General features: G+C 41.4%; 1 protein-coding gene across 3 annotated transcripts in view; it reads left to right on the top strand.

Moving 5' to 3' along the window:
* Positions 1–14,730, top strand: part of ARHGAP29 (Rho GTPase activating protein 29) — a 78,492-nt gene extending 63,762 nt beyond the window's left edge. For 2 of the 3 annotated variants that reach the window (XM_075936559.2, XM_014569045.3), the window contains 11 exons: positions 1,434–1,600; positions 3,320–3,448; positions 3,612–3,710; positions 5,278–5,441; positions 5,752–5,940; positions 6,053–6,190; positions 8,473–8,705; positions 10,513–10,819; positions 10,981–11,089; positions 11,500–11,604; positions 12,896–14,730. In XM_075936559.2, coding sequence (XP_075792674.2) covers positions 1,434–1,600; positions 3,320–3,448; positions 3,612–3,710; positions 5,278–5,441; positions 5,752–5,940; positions 6,053–6,190; positions 8,473–8,705; positions 10,513–10,819; positions 10,981–11,089; positions 11,500–11,604; positions 12,896–13,803 — 2,548 coding nt within the window. In that variant the 3' untranslated portion in view covers positions 13,804–14,730. The remainder of the gene's footprint in view (positions 1–1,433; positions 1,601–3,319; positions 3,449–3,611; positions 3,711–5,277; positions 5,442–5,751; positions 5,941–6,052; positions 6,191–8,472; positions 8,706–10,512; positions 10,820–10,980; positions 11,090–11,499; positions 11,605–12,895) is intronic. The other variant, XM_075936560.2, reaches the window with a different exon arrangement.
* Positions 14,731–25,383: the final 10,653 nt, after the last annotated feature.

Raw genomic sequence — 25,383 nt, 5'->3', positions numbered from 1 at the left:
TGGGTCACACTTTTCTATGCTATTAATGGAGGAGGATCAGAGTCTCAGTTGGAGGTTGGGTGCAGAAGGGAACGTGGGATAAGAGAGGATTGTGTCTTGGGGCAGGAGTACAGGAGAGGGTGCAGGGATTCGGGTTGTGATGGGGAGTAGGGTTTGACAAAGTTTGGGATGGGTTTGTAACCTTGAGGAGGGGGCGGGGTGCAGAGTCTCTTAGAGGTATGGGTGCAGAAGCAGGAGTGGAGAGAGTTTGTGTTCTATGGGGAGGGGCAGGGATGCCAGAGGCAGGCTCTGGCGGGGAGGTGCTAACCTGGGCAGCTTTCATCCAGCAGCCCAGCTGGTTCCTCTTCACCAAGGTTCCTGTCTTCTGTGCCCCTGCATCAGTTGCAGGGGCCATGTATGCCTTTGAATGCTGCGAGCCCAGAGGGGGAGAAGTACTTTATGCGCTGCCTGTCCTGCAAACAGGCAGCTCCCATTGGTTAGAAACTGGTCGTTGGTGCTAGGGCAGCGCTCAAAGCCTCTCCCTCCAGCTTACAGTGTTCACAGAGCTGCTCTGAGGAGTGTGTGAGAGTGGGGTAAGTGGGGAGCCTAGCGGAGGTCTGGATTCAGCCCATAGGCTGTATTTTGCCCACTCCTGGTCAACATGCTACAGATGCATAGTCATGTTCCAGCCAATGGCACAAAGTTAAAACTTGAAGTTTACAATGGTTTTAAGTAGCAAAGAGCTATGCGTTACTGGAGAAATGATGTTTAGAGGGGAGTACTGGACTGGGACGCAGGCTCTACGAGGTCTAGTCTCAGATCTACCACTGAATTCCTCTAATCTTGGACAATCTGTTAACCTTTGTAATAATCTGCAAAATTGGGATCGTAGCCACCTCACAAAAACACTCGAAGATTGATTGTATGGGAAGTATTACTGGTACATGAATACTAAGAGCCAAATTGTGCTCTGTTACATATGCGCAACTCCACTGATGTAGCTGACAGCAGTATTTAGCCCTAACCATTTATCATGGTGCATACCTGAGCAGGACTGCCAATGCAGGGGGAGGAGGAGAAATAGGAAAGGAAGCTACCCCAGAGCCTAGTGATTTAAAAGGTCCTGGGGCTCCCAGCTGCTATCACAGCGGTAACCAGGGCTCCTGGGGCTTTAAATCACTGCTGGAGCTCCCAAGTGGTGTGGTCCCGGTGATGCAGAAGGGCTGGGTGGAGGAAGCTAGGCCCTTCTGGAAGGGATTGGATCCAGCCTCTTCACTTTTCCCAAGGCCCCAGTATTTCTGTCCTCAGCCCTGACTCTGTCATCGATGTAAACAGAAAAAATACATCGATGTAAATAGAAAAAATGTTAATGCCTTAGGCAGGAATATATATTGAGTTTTTAACTGAATGTTGTATTCAGGCCTGTTTCCAATGAGTGGCTTTTTTCTTCAAAGGATTTTTAGTAAACAATCAACAAACAGTGCTCATACATCACATGGAAACTTATCCCAGTCTTCAGGAGACTTCCCTACTCAGTCTTTAGAAGATGTTGGAAGCCCATCTTACCGTCGTTTCCAAAAAATTGGTGAGAAAAGGTCTTCCAGCAGCACAGATATCCAAGGTAGGGGATTTTTTTCCCCCATGTTTCATTTTTTTCATTTACAAATAGAAAGATCATCTTAAATAGGTGTGGTGATGATGATGTGTCCTATTTGCCAGTAATTAGATGATGATGATAAGTAATAGATACCAATGTTTTTTTGAAGAAACTTGCTAAGTAGTATGGGGCCACGATATAGCATTTATTTAACAAAAATAATTAAAGCTGTAAATTAAATCTTTGTTCACTGCCTAAGTGCTGCAAGTGTGATAATGGACAGAACTCAGTTGTAAAACTGACTACCTGAGTAAACTAGTTCCATTGCCAAAAAAAAGTGAAATGCAAATCAAACAGCAAATTCTCATAATAAATTTATATATTACAACTATGGGGCAGTGCCCTCTGCTTTCTGTGCTCTCCATCCCCCCTATTACAGGAAACACCTGCTCTTCCCCCAGCCACTGGAAAGGGCCAGGCTATGACCATACCAACTAGGGCCCCTTTCCCTTCCCCCCACTCTGCCAGCCATGGCCCCTTCCCCCCTCCCTGGATCCTTTCTCCCCAGACCAGGCCCCTTCTCTCTCCCCGTCTCCGTCAACCCAGTCCTTTCTCTCCCTACCCCCATGGTGTGGGTCCCACCACTGGCGCCCCAGAGCAGCTGTTTTTAAAACACAAGCAGCTGCCAGCCATGTGGTGACTGCTGGAGCTTGAGCCAGAGTACACCCCAGTCCTGACACTCTCGTGCCCCCTCCCCCCCACTGCCAATCCTGCCATGGCTTCACCCCCATGTGGATCCCGCTGCTGGTGCCTCATCAGCTGTTTTTAAAACAGCATCCGCCCTCCACTTGGCCATCTTCTGTGTGGCAGCTCAGGGGGGCCGGAGATGCAGGTCTGTGCCTGAGAGGGGTGGGGGGGGCACTTGTCTTTGGGCCTCACGCTGCTCCCATTATGCAGAATCTGGCCATTGGGAGCGCAGAGAGAGGCTCCAGATAGCCACCTCGGACACTGCCATTACCCCAGCCCAAGATCGGGAGTACTTTCCTGCGCAGCGAGACTCGGGGGCTGAGCCAGGGAATGGCGGGGGCAGAAGCAGTGACTTCTTGCTGCGCTTGTGGTCCCATGCCTGGAAGCAGCTGCCCAGGCTGCTGGCCATCTTTGGCGGGAGCAACCAGGGAGGGGGATGGCAGGCCCCGCACTGCCTCAGTGCTGCAGTGCACCACTGTGGCCTAGCCCCGGAACAGCTGCTTGTTGGCCCGGGGCCACTCACCCTGGACAGGCCCCTTCCACTGGAAGCCAGGAAGGTGGGAGTGGGAAGGCAACTGAGGGCAGTGGGGTGGCAAGACGAAAACTTTTCCTACAGAATGCAGTGACATGCATGATGTCATTTCCGTCATCCCACAGGAAAAATCTTCTTTATATAGTAAAGATTTGTGTTTCAATAATAGAGTAAAATAATCAATTTTAAGATGTTTTTTATTTAACTCTTTAAAAGATACCCCTTTGGTTTTAACTGTTGACTAAAACAGTTGTCAAATTTCAAAAACTTATTTTTTATGGATGCGGTAATGCTTTTTCAATAATAATGCAACAGATTTGTTTTCGTTGGAGGCTGTTGCAAGTTTTATGTAACTTGGCTTAACTTGCAATAATATTCCTTTTCTACAACGCTGCTTGAAGATGCTCTCAGCAAAGACCTTTCACAGCAGGCTGTTTTAAATCTTAGTGTTTTGGTTTTTAAAGCAGTGCGAGGACCCCCACCATTCAGATCGTGGTCAGTTGGCAACCAAAGTGGAGGAATGTGCAGTGACTCTGAAAGTGCAGGAGGAAGCAGTGAATCACGATCCATGGATTCTCCATCTGCTAGTCCAGGTACAGTTCATTACCAGTTATACTTGGATTTGAAATCCTCTCATTGAACCTGACCCACAGTCTATTTTAAATCAATGGAAGTTAAATTGAGCCCATATTGAGAATATGCAGTTGGGCTGGTTGTATTTCCAGGTCTGAAAATACATCATCTTCTCCTCTATAGGGGATTTTAAGAGAAGACTTCCCCGCACACCATCTACTGGCACCATGTCATCTGCAGATGATCTTGATGAAAGGGAACCACCTTCTCCTTCAGACTGTGGTAAGGACAATGTTTCTGAACCCTGTGTTCTAGTAAGTTAGTGGACGGCTTTTGCTGGTCTGAAGTGTGATGTGTTTTTATTTTAGCTGATTTGTGTAAAATCAAACTGACTCCACCTAAAGTTGATATACTTACAAAATTATTTATACACAGCCAAGATAGACCACCTGAATAATAGTGCTAATTTCTGTGCAGTAGTGTAGTATTGTCCTTTATGTTTAGAATAATGTACTACAGGTCAAACCTCCTTTGTCTGGCACCCTTGGGACCTGAGTGGTTCCGAACCACAGAGTTTGCCAGACAAGAGGAGGTCAAGGCTCCCTACCTAGCTGTAGGCTTTGCTCCTGGCTAGGGCTGCTCTTCCTGTCGCCTGCCGCTGCCTCCAGCCTTCCACCCTCCCAGCCCTAACTGGGACTGCAGCCCCCACTGCACCAGCTCCAGACAGGGGCCAGCCCTGTTGCCCCTGACTCTGGCTGGGGCTACACCCCCCACAGTGCCAGCCCATGCTCCGTATCCAGCTGCTGGCCTCGCTGATTCTAGCCCCGCCAGGGGCTTCATTTCTGAACCTGGTCCTGCTGGATCACGGATGTTGCTGGATCAGAGTCCTGAATTCTAGAGATTCAACCTATATCTTCATTTAAACACCTCTAGCAATGGTACTTCATTGATCATCCTTAGCACATGTTAGCATCTAGTACCAAGGAAATTTTTGACATTAGTATTCACAAGAAGAGCTACACTGCTTGATGCCAAATATCTGGATCTTCTCTATATTTCCAACACAGAGACAAGGGGAGAGAGTTGTCTACAAGATCCAACTGTGTTTAGTATGTTAACTGAGATTTTATCCTTTAAGTCCAGTTGGGTTTGATGTCATCATGTTTGATGCCCCCAGTCTGAATTTAAAAAAATACTGTTACATCGTTTAGGGGAGTTGTTTTGATAATATAGCAGCCTTACAAAACCAAAACCAAATCCATTTGAGCTTCTAGTCTGCTTTCTTATTTTTCACAAAACCTCAGTGGAAGCCCAAAATTATGGGTAAGATTTTGTGGTTTTGAGGTTTGTCAACACTAATTTGAATAAAAACTAGTTACATGAAATAACAAGTCACAAGAATTACCAATGATGGCTCAATTTTTCTAAAACTCGCTCAAATATTATCTTTTGGGTATGGGGATGGAACAGAATTATTTAGAGGTCTTCTGTGTCTGTATATATAATTTGAATAGCTTTATGGCAGTGAAGATGCATTAGTGAAATAATTTCTAGAGTACTAGTGCCATCATTTTTAAACCAGTAGTTGACTATGGGCATAAATTGAACTCATGTGAGACCATTTATTAATATGATGGATTATAATTTGTAGTGGAGCTGATTATTCAACTATTAATTTCTATGTATTATGCAGGTTATATAATGCAGTATTATTTTCACATGTTTGGTGTAATAGTTATTCCCATAAAGGTGATTGCTTATGGAGTAATGTAACTTATTCTGTAGCCACATAATGTGCATTTGACTACATAGTTTAGAAACTATCGTAACAGCAAAATTCTGTTTCAAGGTTTAAATGATCTAACACCTGAAATTGCCAGTTCACCGGGACCTTTTAGAAACACTCTTCTGTCCAAGGCAGCTCAGACACACAAGCTGCGAAAGTTGCGGGCTCCATCTAAATGCAGAGAATGTGATAGCCTAGTGGTATTCCATGGAGCAGAATGTGAAGAGGTAAGAAGTTGGAAAACAATGCAGTATATTATACCGCTGCTGATTGATTGTTGGCATTTGTGTTAAGATGAAACTTTAAGACCTGTATTCTTTTGGTAACAACAAGCTACAGATTCTCAGATAATGTTGTGACCCAGACCCTTTATTCTTTTTCTCAATAAAAAATCCTTGGTGTTCCTCGGTTTTAAAAAGTTTAAGAAACACTGGCACGTGACACTATCAGCAAACTCTAAATATGAAATATTAGTGCTATGCAATTATATTGAGGTATGTGACATGATTTTTCTTAATATACCCTTATTTATTGCAGTGCTCACTCACTTGCCACAAGAAGTGTTTAGAGACTTTAGCTATTCAGTGCGGTCACAAAAAACTGCATGGAAGACTTCATTTGTTTGGGGTGGAATTTGCTCAAGCTGCTAAAAGTGTCCCTGATGGCATCCCTTTCATCATCAAAAAATGTACCTCTGAAATTGAAAGCAGAGCCCTGAATGTAAAGGTATGGCTTAAATCAACATTATAAGCTTTCTGGAAAATACTGTACTGTCAATTTCAAATCTGTGTTTCATAGTTGCACAATTTTCTTTTGTTTTATTCTTTCCCAATTTCAGGGTATCTATCGTGTGAATGGAGCCAAATCAAGAGTTGAAAAGCTTTGTCAGGCTTTTGAAAATGGAAAAGACTTGGTGGAACTGTCAGAGCTCTATGCACATGACATCAGTAACGTCCTTAAATTATACCTTCGCCAGGTATGTATTCTGGCCACTCTATAGCATTTGGATGAAAAAGCAAAGTTATTGTGATAAGAGCTCTTCTTCGATGAGGGTATGTCTACACTTGCTCCCTAGTTCAAACTGGGGATGCAAATGTACGTGACAGAAATTGCTAATGAAGCAGGGATTTAAATATCTCGCGCTTCATTAGCATGATCTCGCCTGTGCATTACTCCGCTCAACAGCTGTTTCAAAAGTGAAAGTGCGCACCCGGGCGTGCTAGTTAGAACCAAACCCCTTGGTTCGAGCTAACGTTACTCCTCAAAAAAATGTGGAGTAATGTTAGTTTGAACTAAGGGGTTTGGTTCGAACCAACGCATCCCAGCGCGCACTTCCACTAAAGTAAAACAGCTGTTGAATTGAGTAATGCGCTGGCGAGATCATGCTAATGAAGCATGAGATATTTAAATCCCTGCTTCAGTAGCAATTTCGGTCACCTACATTTGCATCCCTAGATCGAACTAGGGAGCAAGTGTAGATGTACCCTGAGAGTGGAGAAAAATACTGGTTTCAGTAGCTCTATAATTGTTGAGGAAATTGTTTAATAGGATAGCCTGTATTTTCACTCTGCAGATTGGATTTCATAGTGCAAGGCAATGAAACTATCAATAGAAGTAATACTATATTGTGATTTTTCCACTCAAGGCAGTACACAAGTGTTGGTGCCATTTGTGGCAGTCTTTTAGTCCCAGTGGCTTCCAATAGTATTTGTGCTCATTACATTTCTTGATGCTTTTGAAAATGTCATGTTTAGCCTTATAATGCTACCTTTGAAAATGCCCCCTTTAGCCTTTAACCTTCAAAATCTCTGTGCATTAAAATTAGGATCTTTTGTGGCACTATAGGAAGACCTGAATTGTAACACATACTTATTTTCAGATTTTCTTTCGAAGTGATTGTAACATGATTACCTACTGTCTTATTTCTTCTCATGTGTCTAACCCTTTCAGTGCAGTTGTAGCTAGGCTTGGCTGTTAAGAATGATTCTTCTGTGCTGAAAAAGATCTATCTCACATAGAAGTGCTAGTAACCGATAATTAGCACACTTTCAAACTCCGAGAAAACATTTTTACCTTGAAGTGCATTTTTTGTGGTGGTAAAGTTAATTTTGGGACAATTAAGCTGTAAAATCTGGCAATGGATTTCAGCGGAAACTATTACATATACAATCTGTGTTATGAGGCAGAGTGACTTTAGCCACCCAAAAAGCACAGTAATCCCGCAGAAGTGCTGTACTTTGTGAGGCCAGTTGAAATAGATTTCATATTTGTGAGGCCAGGTTAATGTTCCAGCCTTTCATATTTGGAGACTTGGCTTCAAATCTGGTTGGAGTCACAGTTAAAATTTGTTCCCCTTGTCAGCTTGATCCTTCGCTAATGGGGTATCATACCAATAAACCACCTCATATTTCCAGTGTTTATTCAGAAAATGGCCCGGGTACCAGTGTTAGATTTTAGATGAAATGATAGAATTGTGAGAGGAAGCCTGTCCAAATTTTAAAGGGGGGTAAGCAACAGAGGGAAGAGCAGTGCATTCTTAGGTGGAATCCCTACATTAGAGTTCAAATAAAATGCTCTAACCTTGTTTAGGGACTCTGAGTTAATCCTTTTAACACTGCTGATTAATTTTGCTATTTTTGTTATCTGATCATGGGCAACAAAAAATATTCCAAGTCACTTAATCTTTCTTATGCCGTTGTCCTGTTGAGATTCTCTCCCAATCCTCCTGAACTGCTGCAATGCACAGCAAGGAGATATTTCATTGGAAAACATTTTTGTTGGAGTTTTACAAACAAAAATAATAGAAATGTTAGAAAGGGTCTTAAGTGATTTTAAAATTGGTTTTTGTAGTAGTTTTGGGTGAAAATTAGCAGCAATATTTGGTATGATACACTACTACAATGTCTTTGATTCTATGCTGCTCTTCCTTTGGCTGTGTCATGTTTATTTATACCCATTGTGTGTCTGCACGCATGTGCGATATTACAATAATATGCTACTCCGTAACAGTCACTGTTGATGTAATATGTTCGTTTTTATCATGAGCATTTATTATTTGTCTGTTATTTACGACACAATGCGTTGGTATTTTGAAAGGAGTGTGTTTGTTTGTTTGTTTAATCAAGATAAAGTAAAGATTATGCCTTCCAGTTAAAGGAAAGGCACTAGACTAGGCAGCAGTTGATGAGAGACAGGAAGGAAATAGATGAGGTAAAATGTAGACATGAATATATTTCTAACATACTCTTATTTCCTTAGCTCCCAGAACCTTTGATTTTGTTTCGGCTTTACAATGAATTCATTGGACTTGCAAAAGAGAGTCAGAATGTTAATGAGGAACTAGACATGAAACAAACAAGTCCCAGATCAAAGAAAAGACAATCAGTTTGTATTGAATTGAACAGAATAATCATTAAAATTAAAGATCTTCTCAAACAGCTGCCTATGCCAAACTATAACACTCTTCAATACCTTGTAGGACATCTTCATAGGTGAGACACAGACCTTAAAGGTAACCTGCAAATGTTGTTTTGAAAAATGAACCATGTTACATGCTGCAGGCTAAAACTTTTTTTAAAGGTAATGTGCCCACATATTTGGATGTCTGTCCTGAAAACTACATGGGGAGGGGGTTTATGTGTAATTGTATTTATTTTCAAATTGAATTTGTGTTCCTTAAGGATAATGCAGTGCTCTGACTTGAATGTAGACCTTCTGGTTGTATTGCTTGAATATTAGAACTGGCCTCCTGATATTTTTTTCCTCCTGAAAAGCAAGGTACTCCATACTGCATTTCAGACAGGGTTTACGAACATAGCAATGTGCATTGTCAGAGAAGAGATTTTGGCTAGGTGACTGGCAAAAAGAGCTAGTTTTTAATTGCTTCTGAAATGCTAGTGTTCCTCTGGAAAGAGGCAAGTCTTCATTCAGACAAGCCAGTCCGTCACTAGGTTCAGGTACTTCAGAGGCAGGCTGGTGACTGACCAGCAAGAAAGGACATACATTTATATTTTGCTTGTCTGAGATCATTCTTTTGGTTGTCCCTTCGCTGTTGCCAAACAGGGTCTTTCTTTTCCTAACCTAATGTACTGAAAACTGCTTCCTTTGGGCAATCACCATATTGGGGACACTAAACCTGTGTGGCCCACCACTGCCTCTTCTGTCATTCTGCACTGTACTGTGGGATACTAGCTATTACAGAATCCAGCTGTAGCATGGGGGTTAATTGTGGTGCCAGGTTAACATCAAGTGATGATGCAGACTTGCAAAAGTGGTAGGTGCCACTTTGCATCCTGTGAGCCTTAGAGCCGCTGGAGATGGTCAGTGAAGAGTTTTCCCTGTGTAGGGAAACTCTTTGCCTATATATAGCAATTGGAGGTAAATCAATTGTCTTTTCCCACCTCCAGCATATAATGCATTCTGATGAGGGGGCAATTCTCTACTGGCAGAGGGGTTTGGTGGTTGTGAATCATGGAGCCACTGCTGACTCCCTGCAGCTACCACTGCACTACATGGGAATATGCCTTAGATTATGGTTCATCCACTATATGCATTATTTTTAAAATGCATATTTAAGAAAACTCCAGAACCTGGTGGAACTATCTTGTGCATTTTAGCAACCATTTTCCATTTGCTTCCCCATCCTCCGTATCAGCTAGAGGTTCTTTGATCAGGCCGATAGTTAGGTTATGTGGTAGGGTGTATTGTTAAGCTGGTTGCTGCTGTTGGGTAATAGTTGAGTGAAGCATTCTAGACATAAGTCTGACTTCTGTCATTAAGCTATTACCTGATTTTTTTTTTTCCAAAGATACTGAGCACTCACAGATATCACTGAAATAAATAGGAGGCAAGGGTATTCAAGATCCTTGAGAATCAGGCCAAACTTATTTAGGGGGCGCTTACTTCTAGGCACCCATTGCTGAAAATGCGGATCTTGAAAATGTTTTTAGAAGCTAAATATTCATGTGTAGTCCACCTAGAAGTTTAAGAAACTTATATTTATTCATCAATAGGAGTGTACAATACTGTGTGGCCAGAATCTTGAAAATGCATTGCAAAGGTAAAACAAATCTTATTGAAAGAATGATATATGCTGTATGTCATCATTAATCAGAATGTAGGAGGTCTTTGGCACATGTCTCTTCTAACATATTTTTCATAGGCTGAATACTGCCTTCCTGGTTGTACGTAACAGCACCCAGCTTTGTAGATCTTTTCTGCAGTTTTTGAATAATATCCGTAGTAGTATTTCCTAAAAAGTAAATACCTGTATAACCTGATGTATTTTGTTCTATACAGAGTGACTGAACAATCTGATGAAAATAAAATGTCAGCTAGCAATCTTGGTATCATATTCGGCCCAACTCTAATCAGGCCACGTCAGACGGATGCCGCAGTTTCTCTCTCTTCACTTGTGGACTATCCGTATCAAGCTCGGATGGTAGAGCTGCTCATAACTTACTATGAAAAGATCTTTGATGTTTCTCTGCAGCCACTTTCAACTGCAGTTCAATCTGAAGAAAATGCTGAGCTGCTTAAAATTGCTTCATCAACAGAAGAGAGAGAGCCACAGCAGCAAAGGAAGTCATTTATTGCTATAAAGGAAGTGAGTGACTGTTGTGAAACTGGAATTGATGTAACTTTGAAGAGTTGGAATTGAACTGTTTGCAAATTCTGCAGCATTCCAATATATCACCTTGAAATCTTTTAATATTTAAAGATTTTTCTTGAATTTTCATTCACTTCAGATCTGATTTCTGTTGACAGGGCATCCTGCTAATTCCAAGTGAAAGTAAACTTTCAGAAGTGACTCCCTCATTTGAGCAACTAGATGACAGTAGGAACCCAAGAGGGAGATCAGATGCATCTGTGACTGGTTAGTGGCTCTTCATGAATCTTGGGGCAATATATTGCCAGGTGAACAAATACCAGTCATGAGTAAAGTATATCTTTTAATTCTGTTCAGGTGAATTAAGTGCAAATAAAGGAGAAAGTATGCTAAACTCCTAAAGCTACTTAGCATTCACTGTTCTGATGTGGCCTTCATGTTGGTTAGAGGAAGCAAGGACTTATGCTTCAGGTGGCTACGAAGAAGCCCGTATTCGTATATCCTATACCTGCGGGGGAGGCGGGTGTTTTAATGCAACAATCCTTGAGTATGTAAGGCAACATTTTGATAGGCTGTACTACCTTTGGATTATTGTATTTGTAGATGTGATTTCAGCAAAGGTATTGGGGTTAAGCAGCAAAGATATATTTAACAGGTGCTTTCCTATTCTTCTCTAGAGTGCATGTCACTGTCCACCACTGGAACTAAACAGGAGGACTTTGGAAAGAGGAATTCTCCATCTGAACCCCACACTACCACAGTTCCTACTCCAGAAGAGCAAGGTTAGCATTGCTTTTAATTACATAACCATTTTCCAAAGATCACTTCTTGCAGGTCTGGCTTATGCTAGGTAGTTTATGTAAAAACAGCAATTCATTTATACATCGGTGTAATAAATATTTGTCTAATGTTAGCAACACATATCCCTTTTATAATAGCAAATAACTAAATTAAAATTTGGAAGCAAAAAAGACGATGGCACTCCAGATATACTCTCAGTTGTTGTCATGAGATGCTTAATATCTCCTTGGCGATCGCTCTTTCAGCATCTGCCTCAATCCTTGGTTAGGCTGTTTGCAACTCCACTTCCTAGGAAAAGAGTTTTTAATACGGGACAAAACTTAAGTTTCCCACCACAAATGTGGTTGATTTAAGCCAAGATGTGGAGCCTTCCAGCACCTCTCTCCAGTTTTTTTGTGTGTGTTCTCCCCACTTGTATGGCATGTCTAGGAAGACTGTCCCAAAAATGTGTAGAGAAGTATAGAAAGCTCACTGTTTCCAAAAACTCTGCTCCTTGCAGTGGAATTTTTTCCTCTGCAGCAGAGTCAGCCTCCATTGCCATTTGTGACTTTCTTTATGAAAACGATGCCCTTTACCAGGACTTAAACCAGATGCTGTAGTACAGTGTTTGTTTTATCTGCACTGGAATTGTATTTGGTATCCTCAAAAGAAATAGGCTTATTAGTTAATAAATAATTGAAAGAAACAGTGGTCCAGCAGGATTAGTTTGTGTTGCCCCTCATGATGAGGCAAAAATCCTTCATTATTCTGTATATACCATAAAGCATGAATCTGGGTTTAACAATGTATTTTAAGGCTTTTTGTTTCTTTATCTGGGAAGGGGCATTGATGAGTACTTGAAACTATACAACTACCTCCATCTCTTTTTAAAATGCATGTATAGTTCCCATGATACTTCATATTTGCTTCAAAGAACAAGAATTTGATGGAATCTCATGGACTGGTGAAGGAGAAACGTACAACTTCTAGGGAATGCTATTTCAGCTATTGTTGTGGTGGTCGGGGGCTTAGTAACATAGTATGGAATTTGTTCAGAAAACACGTGAAATTGCATTCTAACTCATTAGTGGCACTATTGGCTTCTCTAGTGACTTTGTTGCCTCAATTTCAAGGTTACAAAATTCTTAAAAAAAAAACCAACCCTAATTCCTTTTCTTCAGCTATCATGTGTACATTGGTATATTAATAAATCCAAATGGTTAAAGGTAACCTGATCTGTAAAGTGTTATCTAAGGAAAATGACTAAGTAAAACTCATTTGTGTTCCCTCTAGGCAACGCCGTAATGCCAGTTTCAAACAAAGACAATGAACTGTCTCTCTCTCCAGCTGAAGATGGTTGTAAAGTCAATAATTTGCTACCTATAAAACCTATTCGCCAAATAACCAAAGTTCAGTTACGATCTCCAAGGATGAAGCCAGTTATTCGTCCTGTGAGTTTACCTGTAGATCGAATACTTCCTCCATGTGTTTTGAATGAGAGAAACTTGGGAAATGCAGGAGTTTTAAGTCCAGAAAAGCTTGGCAGGAGTTCCACTATTGAAGAGGTTTCAGAGACTAAGGCATTTCCTGCTGTTAATACCTGTTGCAGACTTTCTTCTTATGACACACAGAGTCTGAGGAAAACTTGGGACAAACAGTATAAACAATATGATATGACTGCAAGGACAGCAATGATTATGACCAACGTATCCCAGGAGAACCGAGCACATGAGAGTGGGAGTGCATGTGCCTTACCTTCATCCTACAGCGTTGGTAACAATTCAGTGAATGCCATACTTCCCAATAAGCCATACACTGTACCTGTCAGAGCTGTGAGGATGACAACAGAAGGGAATGGTCCAGATTCTAATCCTCTTGCTGCTTTCAGAACACCAAGAACTTTGCAGCCACCACCAGGAACTTTTTATAAACCTCCTTCTAATAATAAAGCTAAGCAAAATGAGGAGGGTTCTCTTCCTAACACTTGTGCTACAGCCAATGCTAGCTCTGTTCTTGCCCAAGATAATACTGTGAAACTTGTTCAGAACTCTGCACTTGCATCAGGTGCTCCTGGACAGAATGCAAATCAACAAAAAATGAACTCAGAGGACCTTCACCCCCTAGACCTGAAGCCCACCTATAAGAGATTAAGACCAAAACGTATGCAAGAATTAGAACACCGGGAAGCTCATTTTGTATAGAGCACCAAATATTTCTTGGAATGTTAATACAATTTACTGATCTTGTCTATAGAATTTTTTTTCTCCCATTGAGGATCCCACTCTTGTGCCATATTTGAAATATATACAATTAAAAAATGGGGAGGAAACTAGGAAGAAAAAACGAAATTGAATTGTTTAATTCAGTAAATTTTCATACAGGTCTATTTAAATGCATTCCCAATCTAAATGGAGCTAATAGAAGGTGCATTTGGTAAAAGAGTGAGCTTCAGTTCCCAGGGTGGAATGAATTATTTATAGAGAGAAAAGATTGCTCTTGCAAGCAGCAATGGAAGGAGCCCTTTTTCGGTGTAAATTGTGTACTGCAGTTGCAGAACTTGTTCAACTGTTTAAGCATAAACCAAAGCTTGTGCTTTACTCTGTAAAAACTCCTGTTCAGTTTTCCTGTCTATGCAATAAACGCTTTGCTCCTGAGTAGATTACGTACTGGCCAACATGGCCTATAATTGTGTATCATATGTATATTTTATGCAATCTGTTCATTTGTTGCCAGTTTTCAATGTTGTCACTTTAATGTTTGTACAGGAAGATGCACTTACTGAGCTCTACCAGTGAAAACCAGAAATGATTTCATATCAAGTTACAGCTAGTATAATTGTGCGTGTTTGATCTCCTCACTATCTAGCTCTAATTCAGATGACCTTCAAGTTAGAACCTGTTGCAGTGGTGCTATCATTCCCAGTTACAGAATAGCCCGTTCTTTCTCTTGCTGTAGATCAGTTTCATGTAATTGAAATGAAGAGTATAGCTTTGAGACAGGGTGAAATAGGTGGAAATAACCAAAAAAATCAGCATTAGTAGGTGCATCTAATGGTTTTTCACTTTGTATTAAATGTTTTATATGTACACTGTTATATTTGCTTGAAAATATATTAACTTGTTAACATTTTGATGACTCCATGGTTTCTATAATATCTTGTTTTCCTTCTAAGTTATTAAAATACAGACTCTTCGTCTTCACTGAGGTTTGGTATTTAATTCACCTGGCACTGAAGTACTTTGTTTCTGTTTGAATAAGGAGTCATTTTTATTCCTTCCTTAAGAAACTAAACATCTCAACAAACTTACCTTCTTCAAAACAAAAATAACCCTGAGTGTGTAGTCCATACTAGAGATATTAAATTTCTATTAATCAACTAATCGAGTGGGGGACGAAATTTCCATCGACTACTGGATTAGTCGATAAGGGGGGGGCTTGCTGAGGTGCAGTGGGACTGCTTAGGTTCCAGCTCCTGCACCTCTCGCATTGAAATGTGTAAGTCGTACATTTCAAAGAAAGAGGTGCAGTAGCAGGGGCCCTCTGCCTGCCCTGCTCCCCATGGAGATGGTGCTAGGAGCAACTGGCTTTTAAGCTGTTTTCCCACCAGCTCCTGCTTCCCCTATTTGCTACCTCTCTGGCCATGTGTACACTACCCTGATCTATTGGAAAAGGTTACACAAATTGCTCTCTGCAATTTGCTTGCCTTTTTCCAAATAGTTTTTTTGGAAGAGGCTTTTCCGAAATTTGGCCCGTCTACACTGGGCCAAATTTCGGAAAAGCCTCCTCTTTCAGAAGAGCCCTTCTTCATTGTGGGAGGAGGAAGACAGCGCTTCCAAAAGCGGGCATCTGCTCTTCCCCACACACACAAAAAAGAGCAGACGTGTTCCCTGGACACAGCAGAGTTTCTCCAGGATGCGGGGATATCCCAGTAAAACCCTGTAGTGTATAGACATAGTCTCTCTGATAGAGGCAGCAAGGGGTGGGGATGGGGGAAGAAGCAACTAGTCAAGAGACTGCTCTACTATCCAATAAGCTTATGCTTATCGGATAGTTGACTAGTTCCTTTCATCCCTAGTCGGTGTTTATACCCTGAACTTAGTTTCCAGAGTTGAAATGTTAGATTCAATGCAAAGCTGAACTTCCAATTCCCCAGGAAAGCATGATGTGTGCATTTGAAAAACTGACACCCTTACATAGTTGTGAGGTGTCTGGAATTGTTTCTTTCATTTGAGCACATGGCTTAAAAGGCAGTAGAACAGTTTTGTGTGAGAACTTGGTTAGTAGCAAAATCAGTCTGATTCTGGCAGAGGTAGGCAGGTTAAATATGACAGTTCAGGAGAGGATGAAGATTTCTTCTTGAGGTGTGAACAGGTTCCACTTTAAGAGAAGAAGAAAATAGAGTGATCAGTTGGCAAAAATAATAGGCAGTTTTGAAACTACTTAAAAAAGCTCCAATAGACAAACTAGTGTGTAAAATCCTCATTAAATCTCTCTTCTGCTCCATATTACTCTTTCTCTCCCCCCCCCCCCCCCCCCCCATTCTTGGAATGGTTTACATAGATTTGTTTGTTCAATACCAAATATATACTAATCTTCGTTACTTTTATTTAATACTAATAGAAGCTATTTTTCATGAATGAGGTGCATCAATTTAGCAATTAGTGTAATTTTTCATCTTTGGTAACAAACCATAACTAATGTTTCTGAGGTGTAGGATCGCTATACAGCCAATCCCCGGGTTACGTACAAGATAGGGACTGTAGGTTTGTTCTTAAGTTGAATTTGTTTGTAAGTCGGAACTGGTACATATTGTAGGGGAAACTCTAGCCAAACATTTCTCCAGAGCTCAGTTTTATTCTCCCACACCTCACTTCCCTCAGTCCTTTATTCTCAAGCTGAGGTGTCTGCTGAGAAAAGCCGCTCCGCGTCTCCCTGGTCTGCTGGGGGGGGAGAGTGCTAGCTTCGTGTCTCCCTGGTCTGCTGGGGGGAAGCAGCTAGTGCGGGGTTGCCTCACTCCGTTTGTAAGTAGGGATCCGATGTAAGTCGGATCCATGTAACCTGGGGACTGCCTGTAATGCACATAGCTGTGTAATAGTACACCAGGTTGGTTTCTTAACTGTTCCACCTTTTTTATTCCCTGAAGCTTAATCTTCATTATTGCTGGTAAATTATATCACAACACTGTGCATACCGCCTGGTCCAATGTCATGCTCCCGGGGTACACTTTTGTTTGAACACAGGAAATCTGGGCTCTGCTATACCCCACTCCAGAAGGTATAAATGATTACCTCCAAGTCTCTCTAGATTGCTTCCATCAGACTGTCATGTTGCAGTGATAATATACATTTACTAGGGTATAGTGTTCACTTATAACCTATTACTTTGAATCTGGCAGGGTTTTTGGTTTCAGGCTTTTTACTGATGTGTAATAAGTAGTGGTAAGAAAAAATTTCACTTGAGTGGAAAAAAATTATTCTCAGATTTAATGGGTTAAAATTTAATTGGGTCATTTAAAAATTGTTTAAAACATTATTACATCAAATATTATAAAAACGTGGTCTTTTGTTCAAAAACACAACTTTTATAGAAAATGTATTTTGATAATGTCCATAGCCATCAGGGTTTTTTAAGAAAAGGCCATTTTTCAGTGAAAACTTTAAATTGTTGTCATATCTAGAAAAACTTTCCTAACATTGCCACATCTGCAACCTTCAAATATCCTTGTGTAGCTTCATGTAGTATCTACTGTACAACAAATGTTCACCAAACCAGAGGTATTTTGTCTGCCTTTTCAACAGTGAGTAAAGTTTTAAACCTTGTGAAAAAGAGTCTTGGCTTTCCTTTACAAAGTAGCTTACGTTTCTCGCACGCTCCTTAGACAAGAGCCATGGGACTGCAGAACATCGGTCAGGAGGACTGGAAGGAATAAGCAGCTGAAATTCATTTCTGCAGCAGGAAACTTGTTAGGGATCTAAATACTGACACCCACTTCTCATAAAACGAGTCATGACATTTGGGCCATATCCCAAAAAAATCATCTCTGTATTTGCAAATGTTCAGGCCAACTCTAGACTGGCTGTTAGATAGGTGGCTAGAAGTCTATATTGATGTTATGGGGGTGATTAATGTCTGCTCTCCTCATCTAAAATGACTTCGGCCCTCTGAGACCACCCTGGTTGTTGCTCACTCAGGCAGTTGCTGCCCCTTGGGAGGGCCCACTGTACTGCACAGTAGCTTCTGTGAAAACCCTCCAACCAGTTAGGAATCCATTGTTATTGGGAACCCACTCTTTCTTCTCCCCAACTCCCAGTGCAGCCATGTGAAAGTCAGGAGGCCAAAAGGCACTGTGAATGTTAGGCCCACTGCTGCTAATAGGAAAAGTTGACTAAAAGAGAAACAAAACGAGGAACTTGTATGAGGTGTGATAGAGGGGGAGTCCAAGGAGAGAGTGGAACAGGGCCTGGAAGTAGATGGATTAGGGAGAAGGGGTAGGGTTGCTAGGAGTCCGGTTTTGAACTGGACAGTCCAGTATTTGAGCTTTCTGTTTGGGAAACAAATTGAAAAATATAACTGTCCAGTTTTTTCCTAAATAAGATGTAACGTAGATTGTGATGTAATGTTAAGTGTGTCTGGTATTTTTGTTGAAACCACCTGGCAACCCTCAGAAGGGGAGAACATAGAACTGGAAAGAAGTCCAGAAGTACAGTTTCACTGACAGATGCACATGATTTTTGTGGAAGGTACTTGTAAAATTTTGGCACCAGATTGCTGAAAATGGTGAAGGTTTTAGGATTAACTGAAATATTGCAGTTGGGTGAGGCCAGTCTCCTTGTGAAAGCTGTTCCTTGATCTGTGTTCCACTTACCCAAAGCTGCATCAGATGGTGTTTCAAATGGGGAGAAATTAGGGTCTTTCAGAGTGTGAGGAGATGATTGTATACAACAGAATGGAATCATGCAAGGTGTGTGCTCACTAATGTACTTAATCTTTGTACACCAATGAACAAGGGAAAGCTATTCCTATTCCCTCCTCTAATCACTGTGATACCGTACAGGGATGTCCACTTCCCAAAAAAAGTTCATGATGTTTATGAAACATAGTGGGCTCTCACAGCATAACTAATCAGTGCTGGGTGCAGTTTCTACTCCCAGTGTGCTAGCTCTCTTTCCTCTTGACAAAATATGGGGAATAATGTTTCTATATCCTCCATAGTGCCAGAAAGTGAAGAGTTGGCCCAAATTCTGCACTGACTCCTGCTCCTGGTAACTCTGCAGTAGCAGCTATCCAGTGTGAGGAAGTTCTGCACCTTGGAAGGTACTACAACAAAGCTTCACTGGTAGATTTCTACCCCCCCAAAGGAGGCCAGTGTTAAGAGTCCAGCTAATCGACAGCTGGAGACTTGAGAAGATCTGTGAACTCATGCCTCTTCTTGCCATGAAATTACTTTTTAATGAAATGTGCAACCTTCTAGGCAGCCAGCGAAAGGAATGCAGGGTGAGTTTGTCATTATGGCTGCTCAATTTTGTGGGAGAGATTTTTGTGACTGTTGGGCAAGGCTGTGACAGCACAAAGCTGTAATATAAAACTGCTTCATTATTTACATTTGCTTAAAGTTGTGGCTTTTAAAAATTGACATTTAAATTTGTTTTTTTATAGTTACTTGAAAAATCTTCCTTTTGTATAATTAAAAATCTTGGTTTCATTTGGCTAAAAAATAATCTTCCATTGTATAGTCTCTGCTGCTTGTATAACAGGAGTGTTTAGAAGGCCCAGCTGTGATGGAAGCTCAGTTGTGCAAGAAAGTCCTTGCCCTAATAATCTTATTATCTAACCAGGTAAGATAAAGTAGGAGGAGGGGACATGGCTACAAAGAGGTAAAGTGATGTCCCCAAGGTCATGCAGCAAACTAGGGGCAGAGTCAGAAGTAGAGCCCAGTCTGCCTGACCCCAGTCCCCATGACCAATGTTTCTAGACAAGTGTACCCCAAAGAGGGGTGTCATAAAAATGAGATGTTGAATATATGTTAAAATGGAAAGCAAGCAAATTCTCTGCCTCCCCTCCCCTTTCAATCTCCAGTGTTCTCTGTCAGCTTCTCGAGGCACATATGCCCATTAGTTCTATAGAGTGGTCATTCTTAGCATTGATACTTGCTTACTTTTTCTATATATTTTATGAGAATGGGGGAGGAAATTATGACAAATACTGACTTCAAATAAGGGATCACCACCCTGATTAGATTGATACTGCACTAGACCACATTACCTCTGACAAACCTTGCAGAGAAGATTTTAGATTTGTTTTGAACTACAGATGCTAACATATATATTAAGTGTAGGGAACATACATTTAGACAATATTTTATACAATTAAGAGCTTATAATGATGGAGCTGCCTTTACAATATTACCATAAGCTTGCCAAGTAGGATAGTTCTTGGAGTAAAAGTTTAAAATATCTTATGGGAGAGCCCTTTAGCAAGCTGTTTCCATGTGCCTGATTTGCATGGCAATTACATTGTCTCTAATCCTACTTCATTTACCCAGTCCTGCTGGAGCTTTGGTATAGTGCTGATTTCTATAACTTCCTGAGCTAATTAGTCATGACAGCAGTTTGCAGGGGTCCCTAAGGATTGTTAAGTAGTCCTGAAGTCCTTGTTTCAAATGTTCCATTTGTTCAGGTCATAACACATTTTTCAAGGAAGGATAAATTTGTGCTTTCTCCATAGTCTGTGCCCAGTGTACATCGTGTGTTTGTTTTTCATGCAATGGCACTTACATTTTCAGACTGAGTTGTTCCACATCAAGCTGGGGATTAAAACAATCTCCTTACTACTGAGCTGTGTTATTTTGCCAGCGCTAGCTACAAGATGAATTCCTTTCCAGCCATGCTGAACTTCCCTTCAGAAACATTTTAATTTCCTCTAGCAGAGCAGTGCTCGCCATGCCTCTTCCTATGTGAGGTAAGTTGGTGACTTTTCCAGGCTTTCACTGTTGCTGATTAAATGCTTGCTTTTTCTTGCAAATCCATGAATTCTTTCATTTCTGTACTCTGGCAAAGGCCTAATTGAATCAATTTCAATGCTGACTTTGCACGCTCTGTAAAGCATTCTGAGTGTGATGGGGAAATAGGAGAAAACCAATTCAGGGTTCAATTACAAAAGCTTTGTGGGTGTTGTCTATTAATGATATGCTTTACTTACATAAAAATGAAAACAAAACCAAAGTGGGTGGTATTAGTACAACTCACCAAAGGAGGCTGTAGAGACCAGCTTCTCTTCCCAAATGTTCATTTCTCGATGCAAATGTTGCTTCAGGAGTCCATTTCTATTTCAGTGATGCAAAGGAATCTGGAAAAACCCTAAAGTTTGTGACTCCGAAAGAGAAAGGAACAGCCCTCGCTCTTCAAAGGCAACTAAGGTCAACAGTGTTAAAGGGTGTGGGCAAATCTACTCACTTGGTTCACAAAATGCAACTGACCTGAATAGAAGTATCCTTGTAAAATCAGGCTTTGGCCAAAAACAAAGAATACATACTGGATGCACACACAGTGTATGCTTTGGACTTGTTTTACAAGTATGTGCCCTGTCTATATATGGATCTTCTATACTTCCCAACTCTCTGGGTATGAGCTGCAGGAACAATCAATTTGTGGTGCTTAGTTTGTCCTTGTTGTGATGTGCAGTGGGTTCAATAGTACTAGTGATAGAAATGTAGCCGTGTTAGTCTGGGGTAGCTGAAGCAAAATGCAGGACAATGTAGTACTTTAAAGACTAACATGATGGTGTATTAGATGATGAGCTTTCGTGGGCCAGACCTACTTCCTCAGATCAAATAGTGGAAGAAAATAGTCACAACCATATATACAAAAGGATACAATTAAAAAAAATGAACACATATGAAAAGGACAAATCACATTTCAGAACCGGAGGGAGATGCGGGGGGGGGGGAGGAAGGAAGGTAAGTGTCTGAATTGATGATATTAGAGGTAGGGAGAGTGGGATGTCTGTGAGCTAATGGTATTAGAGGTGATAATTGGGGAAGCTATCTTGGTAATGGGTAAGATAGTTTGAGTGTTTGTTCATTCCTTCCCGGAGAGTGTCGAATTTTAATATGAATGACAGTTCAGAGGATTCCCTTTCAAGTGCAGATGTAAAAGGTCTTTGTAGCAGAATGCAGGTGGTTAAGTCATTGAGAGAGTGTCCTTTCTGGTTAAAATGGCAAGAGACTGTTTTTTCTTTGTGATTTTGTCTGATATCTGTTTTGTGGGCATTAATCCTTTGGCGAAGTGTCTGAGATGTTTGTCCAATGTACATAGCAGACGGACACTTTCGGCACATGATAGCATAAATTATATTTCTGGATGCGCAGGAATATGTGTTCTTGATCTTATAACTCACTTGGTTAGGTCCAATAATGGTATCAGCAGAATGAATATGTGGCAACGGGGTTTGTTGCAAGGAAGGTACCAGGGTTGGTATTAGTGTGGTATGTCCTGTGGTTGTTGGTAAGAATCATCTTGAGGTTAGGTGGTTGTCTATAGGAGACTATGGGTCTGTCTCCCAGAGCCTCTTGGAGTATGGTATCCTGTTCCAGTATAGGCTGTAGTTTATTGATAATGTGTTGGACAGGTTTAAGTTGGGGGTTGTAGGTGATGACAAGTGGTGTTCTATTGTTGGTTTTCTTGGGTCTGTCTTGAAGTAGATGGTTTCTAGGTATTCGTCTGGCTCTTTCAATTTGCTTTTTTATTTCTGTGGGTGGGTAGTTGAGGTTTATAAATGCTTGGTCGAGATCCTGAAGCTTCTGGTCTCTGTCAGTGGGATTAGAGCAGATGCGGTTGTATCGAAGGGCTATGTCCTGCATTTTGCTTCAATAGTACTGTGATTGCTCCTTTGATTCACAGACTCTGTCTTTAGAAAGAGGTGTCTTTGGCCCTCCTCTTCTCTTCACTGATTTAGCATCAATGATCTCTTCACGTTGTTATATCAGCAGAAATGTGCACAATATAGTTTCCCCGAGCTTCTCTGCTCCCTCTCTTCTTTCCCCCCATTTCATTCTCCTCCAAGTTTACTTCCACCTGGATTCATATCCCAGTAATGACCTCTTTGATACAGCCTGCCACGACTCCACCCTTTCCTTGAAATCTCTCTCTACTTGCTTTTTCAAAGCCTAAAAAATACCCCAGCCCAACCCTAGGGAAATGATCACAAAATGAAAGCGACTACTCGAGTAGTCGGCTACCCGATAAGCTTAGGCTTAATGGATAGTTGAACCACTACTTGCTACCCCTTCCTCGCTGCCTCTGTTTCAGAGGCAGTGGGTGGGGGGGAGCAGGAGCTGATGCTGGAGGGAGCTGGCTTAAAAGCAGGTTTCCCCCCAGCATTATCTCCGTGATGGGGGCAGGGGGCTAGGGGAGGCAGAGTCACAGCTGTCCCGGATCCGGTGCCTAGGTCACATTGCCCACAGGAGCTACCCCTGCTGCAGCTCTGCATTTTAAATTTAGTAAGAGTCTGGTAGGCTCTTACTATATGTAAAATGCAGAGCTGGAGTGGTCCCAGGACCAGTGTAAGATGGAACTGCTTAGTCCTGGCTCACACTGCCCCCAGGAGCTAACCCCCCTGTGGCTCTGCAGTTTAAATGTAGTAGGGGCCAGGCTGCCTGACCTCCAACATTTGAACTGCAGAGCCACAGCAGGGGTTGCTAGTGCCCTCCTGTAATCGACTAAGCAAGTAGTACAGTAGACTTCCGATAATCCGGAACCTATGGGACCTAGGTGGTGCCGGATTATCAGATATGCCGGACTATCAGGAGGTACTATAAGATGGTTATATATATATATATATATATACACACTGTATATAAAGTGTTCTTAACCCTTTTTATTGTACATACTGTATGCAGTATACTGTAATCTCTTAGTTTTTTTAAGCCTTTTTTACCCTTTTTGCTCAGTTCAGCTGCTGCCGCTGTTACCTTGTGACTCATTTTTTGCCGAAGCTCACTCAGTAGGCTCTTGCCATTTTGATGCCGGACTATCAGGAGTGCCGGAGTATTGGATGCCGGACTATTGGAGTTAGACGTTCCATCAACTATTCAATTAGCTCATTAACCACTAGTTGCATCCCTAGTACCATGTACATAACTATACGTAGACATTTGGATTTGTACATGTCGATCTGTGGTGTTACTGCTTGCTGACCTGCTATGACTGAACAGAAAGAAATAGATTATAGTTTGCTCTTTCTGAAAAATAGTCAGAGCATAAGGACAGATCTGAGTAGAAGCCCATACTGCCTTAATGCCCTTTCTTTCACAGAGAGGAGAACACATTGCTAGTAGTCAAGGGATTTTTTAATTTTTAAACTCAAAATATTTTCTGCTTGTACTTGCATCATGTCTTAGATGAATTGCTTCAGAAGAAGGGAGTTTCCCTCTGGATGATGTAGGGAACTGAGGCATCTGGCCAAGCCACAGCCACGGGGAAAATGGCTCCTATTTTTACGTGTTACTAAGTTGTTGAAGGTCTTTTTGTGTGGAAAAAATCCTTACCGGTTCTCTACCTTTTAACCTTCATATCACATTGTTATAAGCTGTGATTGGTTTGGTTTGGTTTAGGGGGAAAGATGATACATTTCTCTGTGTGCCCCTTGTCCCTGCTGCAAAACCTCCAGGCTGGCTGGGATTCTAAAAGGAATTTGAAAGGAGTTGCTGAGGCACCTAACTCCCTTAAATTCCTTTGGAAGCCCCAGCCCAGTGAGCACATGCACACAGAGAACTGGCATGGCTACATACCTTTGTATGTCTATAGCTTAGCTCAGCAATATGTGCAAGCACTTACTACAATGTGGGTCCATATTGGGGAAAGGGGTAAGGGTCCTAACCTCTATGCCTGCAAGACAAGATGACTTGTACAGTAACTAATTGTATGGCAGCTAAAAAACAGTGGCTTTGTCTTTGAACACTGGCCTTCTTTGTTCCACTGCCACACAGAGGGGTGTATTAACTACAGTACTAGCATGAAATTGTGCAATACTTGCTTTATTTTTTCTGTTTTTTTCCCCCCTGCTTCTGATTATCTTAAAAACAGCAGGCATGTGAACTCTTGTCTTCCCCAGCTTTGCTGGAGGGCTCTCTCCTAAATTGATTGGACTCATCACACTTATGGAAATTTTCTCTTACATACTGAAGGAATAAAAGTGTTGCAGTAATATACTGCCATTTTTAAAATAGCTTCTCTGTTAAAATTGTGGCATGTCTAGAATACATGATGGAGTGGGATGGTTTTACTGGACCTTAGGGTGACCAACATGACTCAACTTATGGCTTTGTAATTTATACGTTATGTGGCCACCCCAAACTCATGCATGGATTGTGTGGCTGTGTATATCCACACAAATCAGAGAACTCTACTACCTCATCCCTGATAAGAATAGCATAAGGTCTATCTTCAATGTGCATTTAAGTTATATGCACATATTGAAATCTTGCACTTAAATATCAGATTATATTTACTAGCAACAATTAAGGATGGTCCAAAACTCTTTAGTGATAAGATGCAGATTGTAGAGGGGCTAGCTGAGAATCTGTGTTCCAAGCATATATGCTATATGTTGGAATATGCCAATCCCATGCGCATTGAAATGCTCCACAAAAACCTTTCATGTTTGTTCTCACAAATTCCACCATTCCACACAGTGGAAGTAGGTCACAGCCACAGCCTAGGTAAGGGAACTGGAAAGCAAATTTACCCCCTTCCAATGTGATGCTATTATCTAATTAGGGTGAT

Source organism: Pelodiscus sinensis, chromosome 9 (genome assembly GCF_052426305.1).
Source record: "Pelodiscus sinensis isolate ZL-2025 chromosome 9, ASM5242630v1, whole genome shotgun sequence".
Taxonomy (NCBI): domain Eukaryota; kingdom Metazoa; phylum Chordata; order Testudines; family Trionychidae; genus Pelodiscus; species Pelodiscus sinensis.
This window is presented reverse-complemented; position numbering and strand designations above follow the sequence as displayed.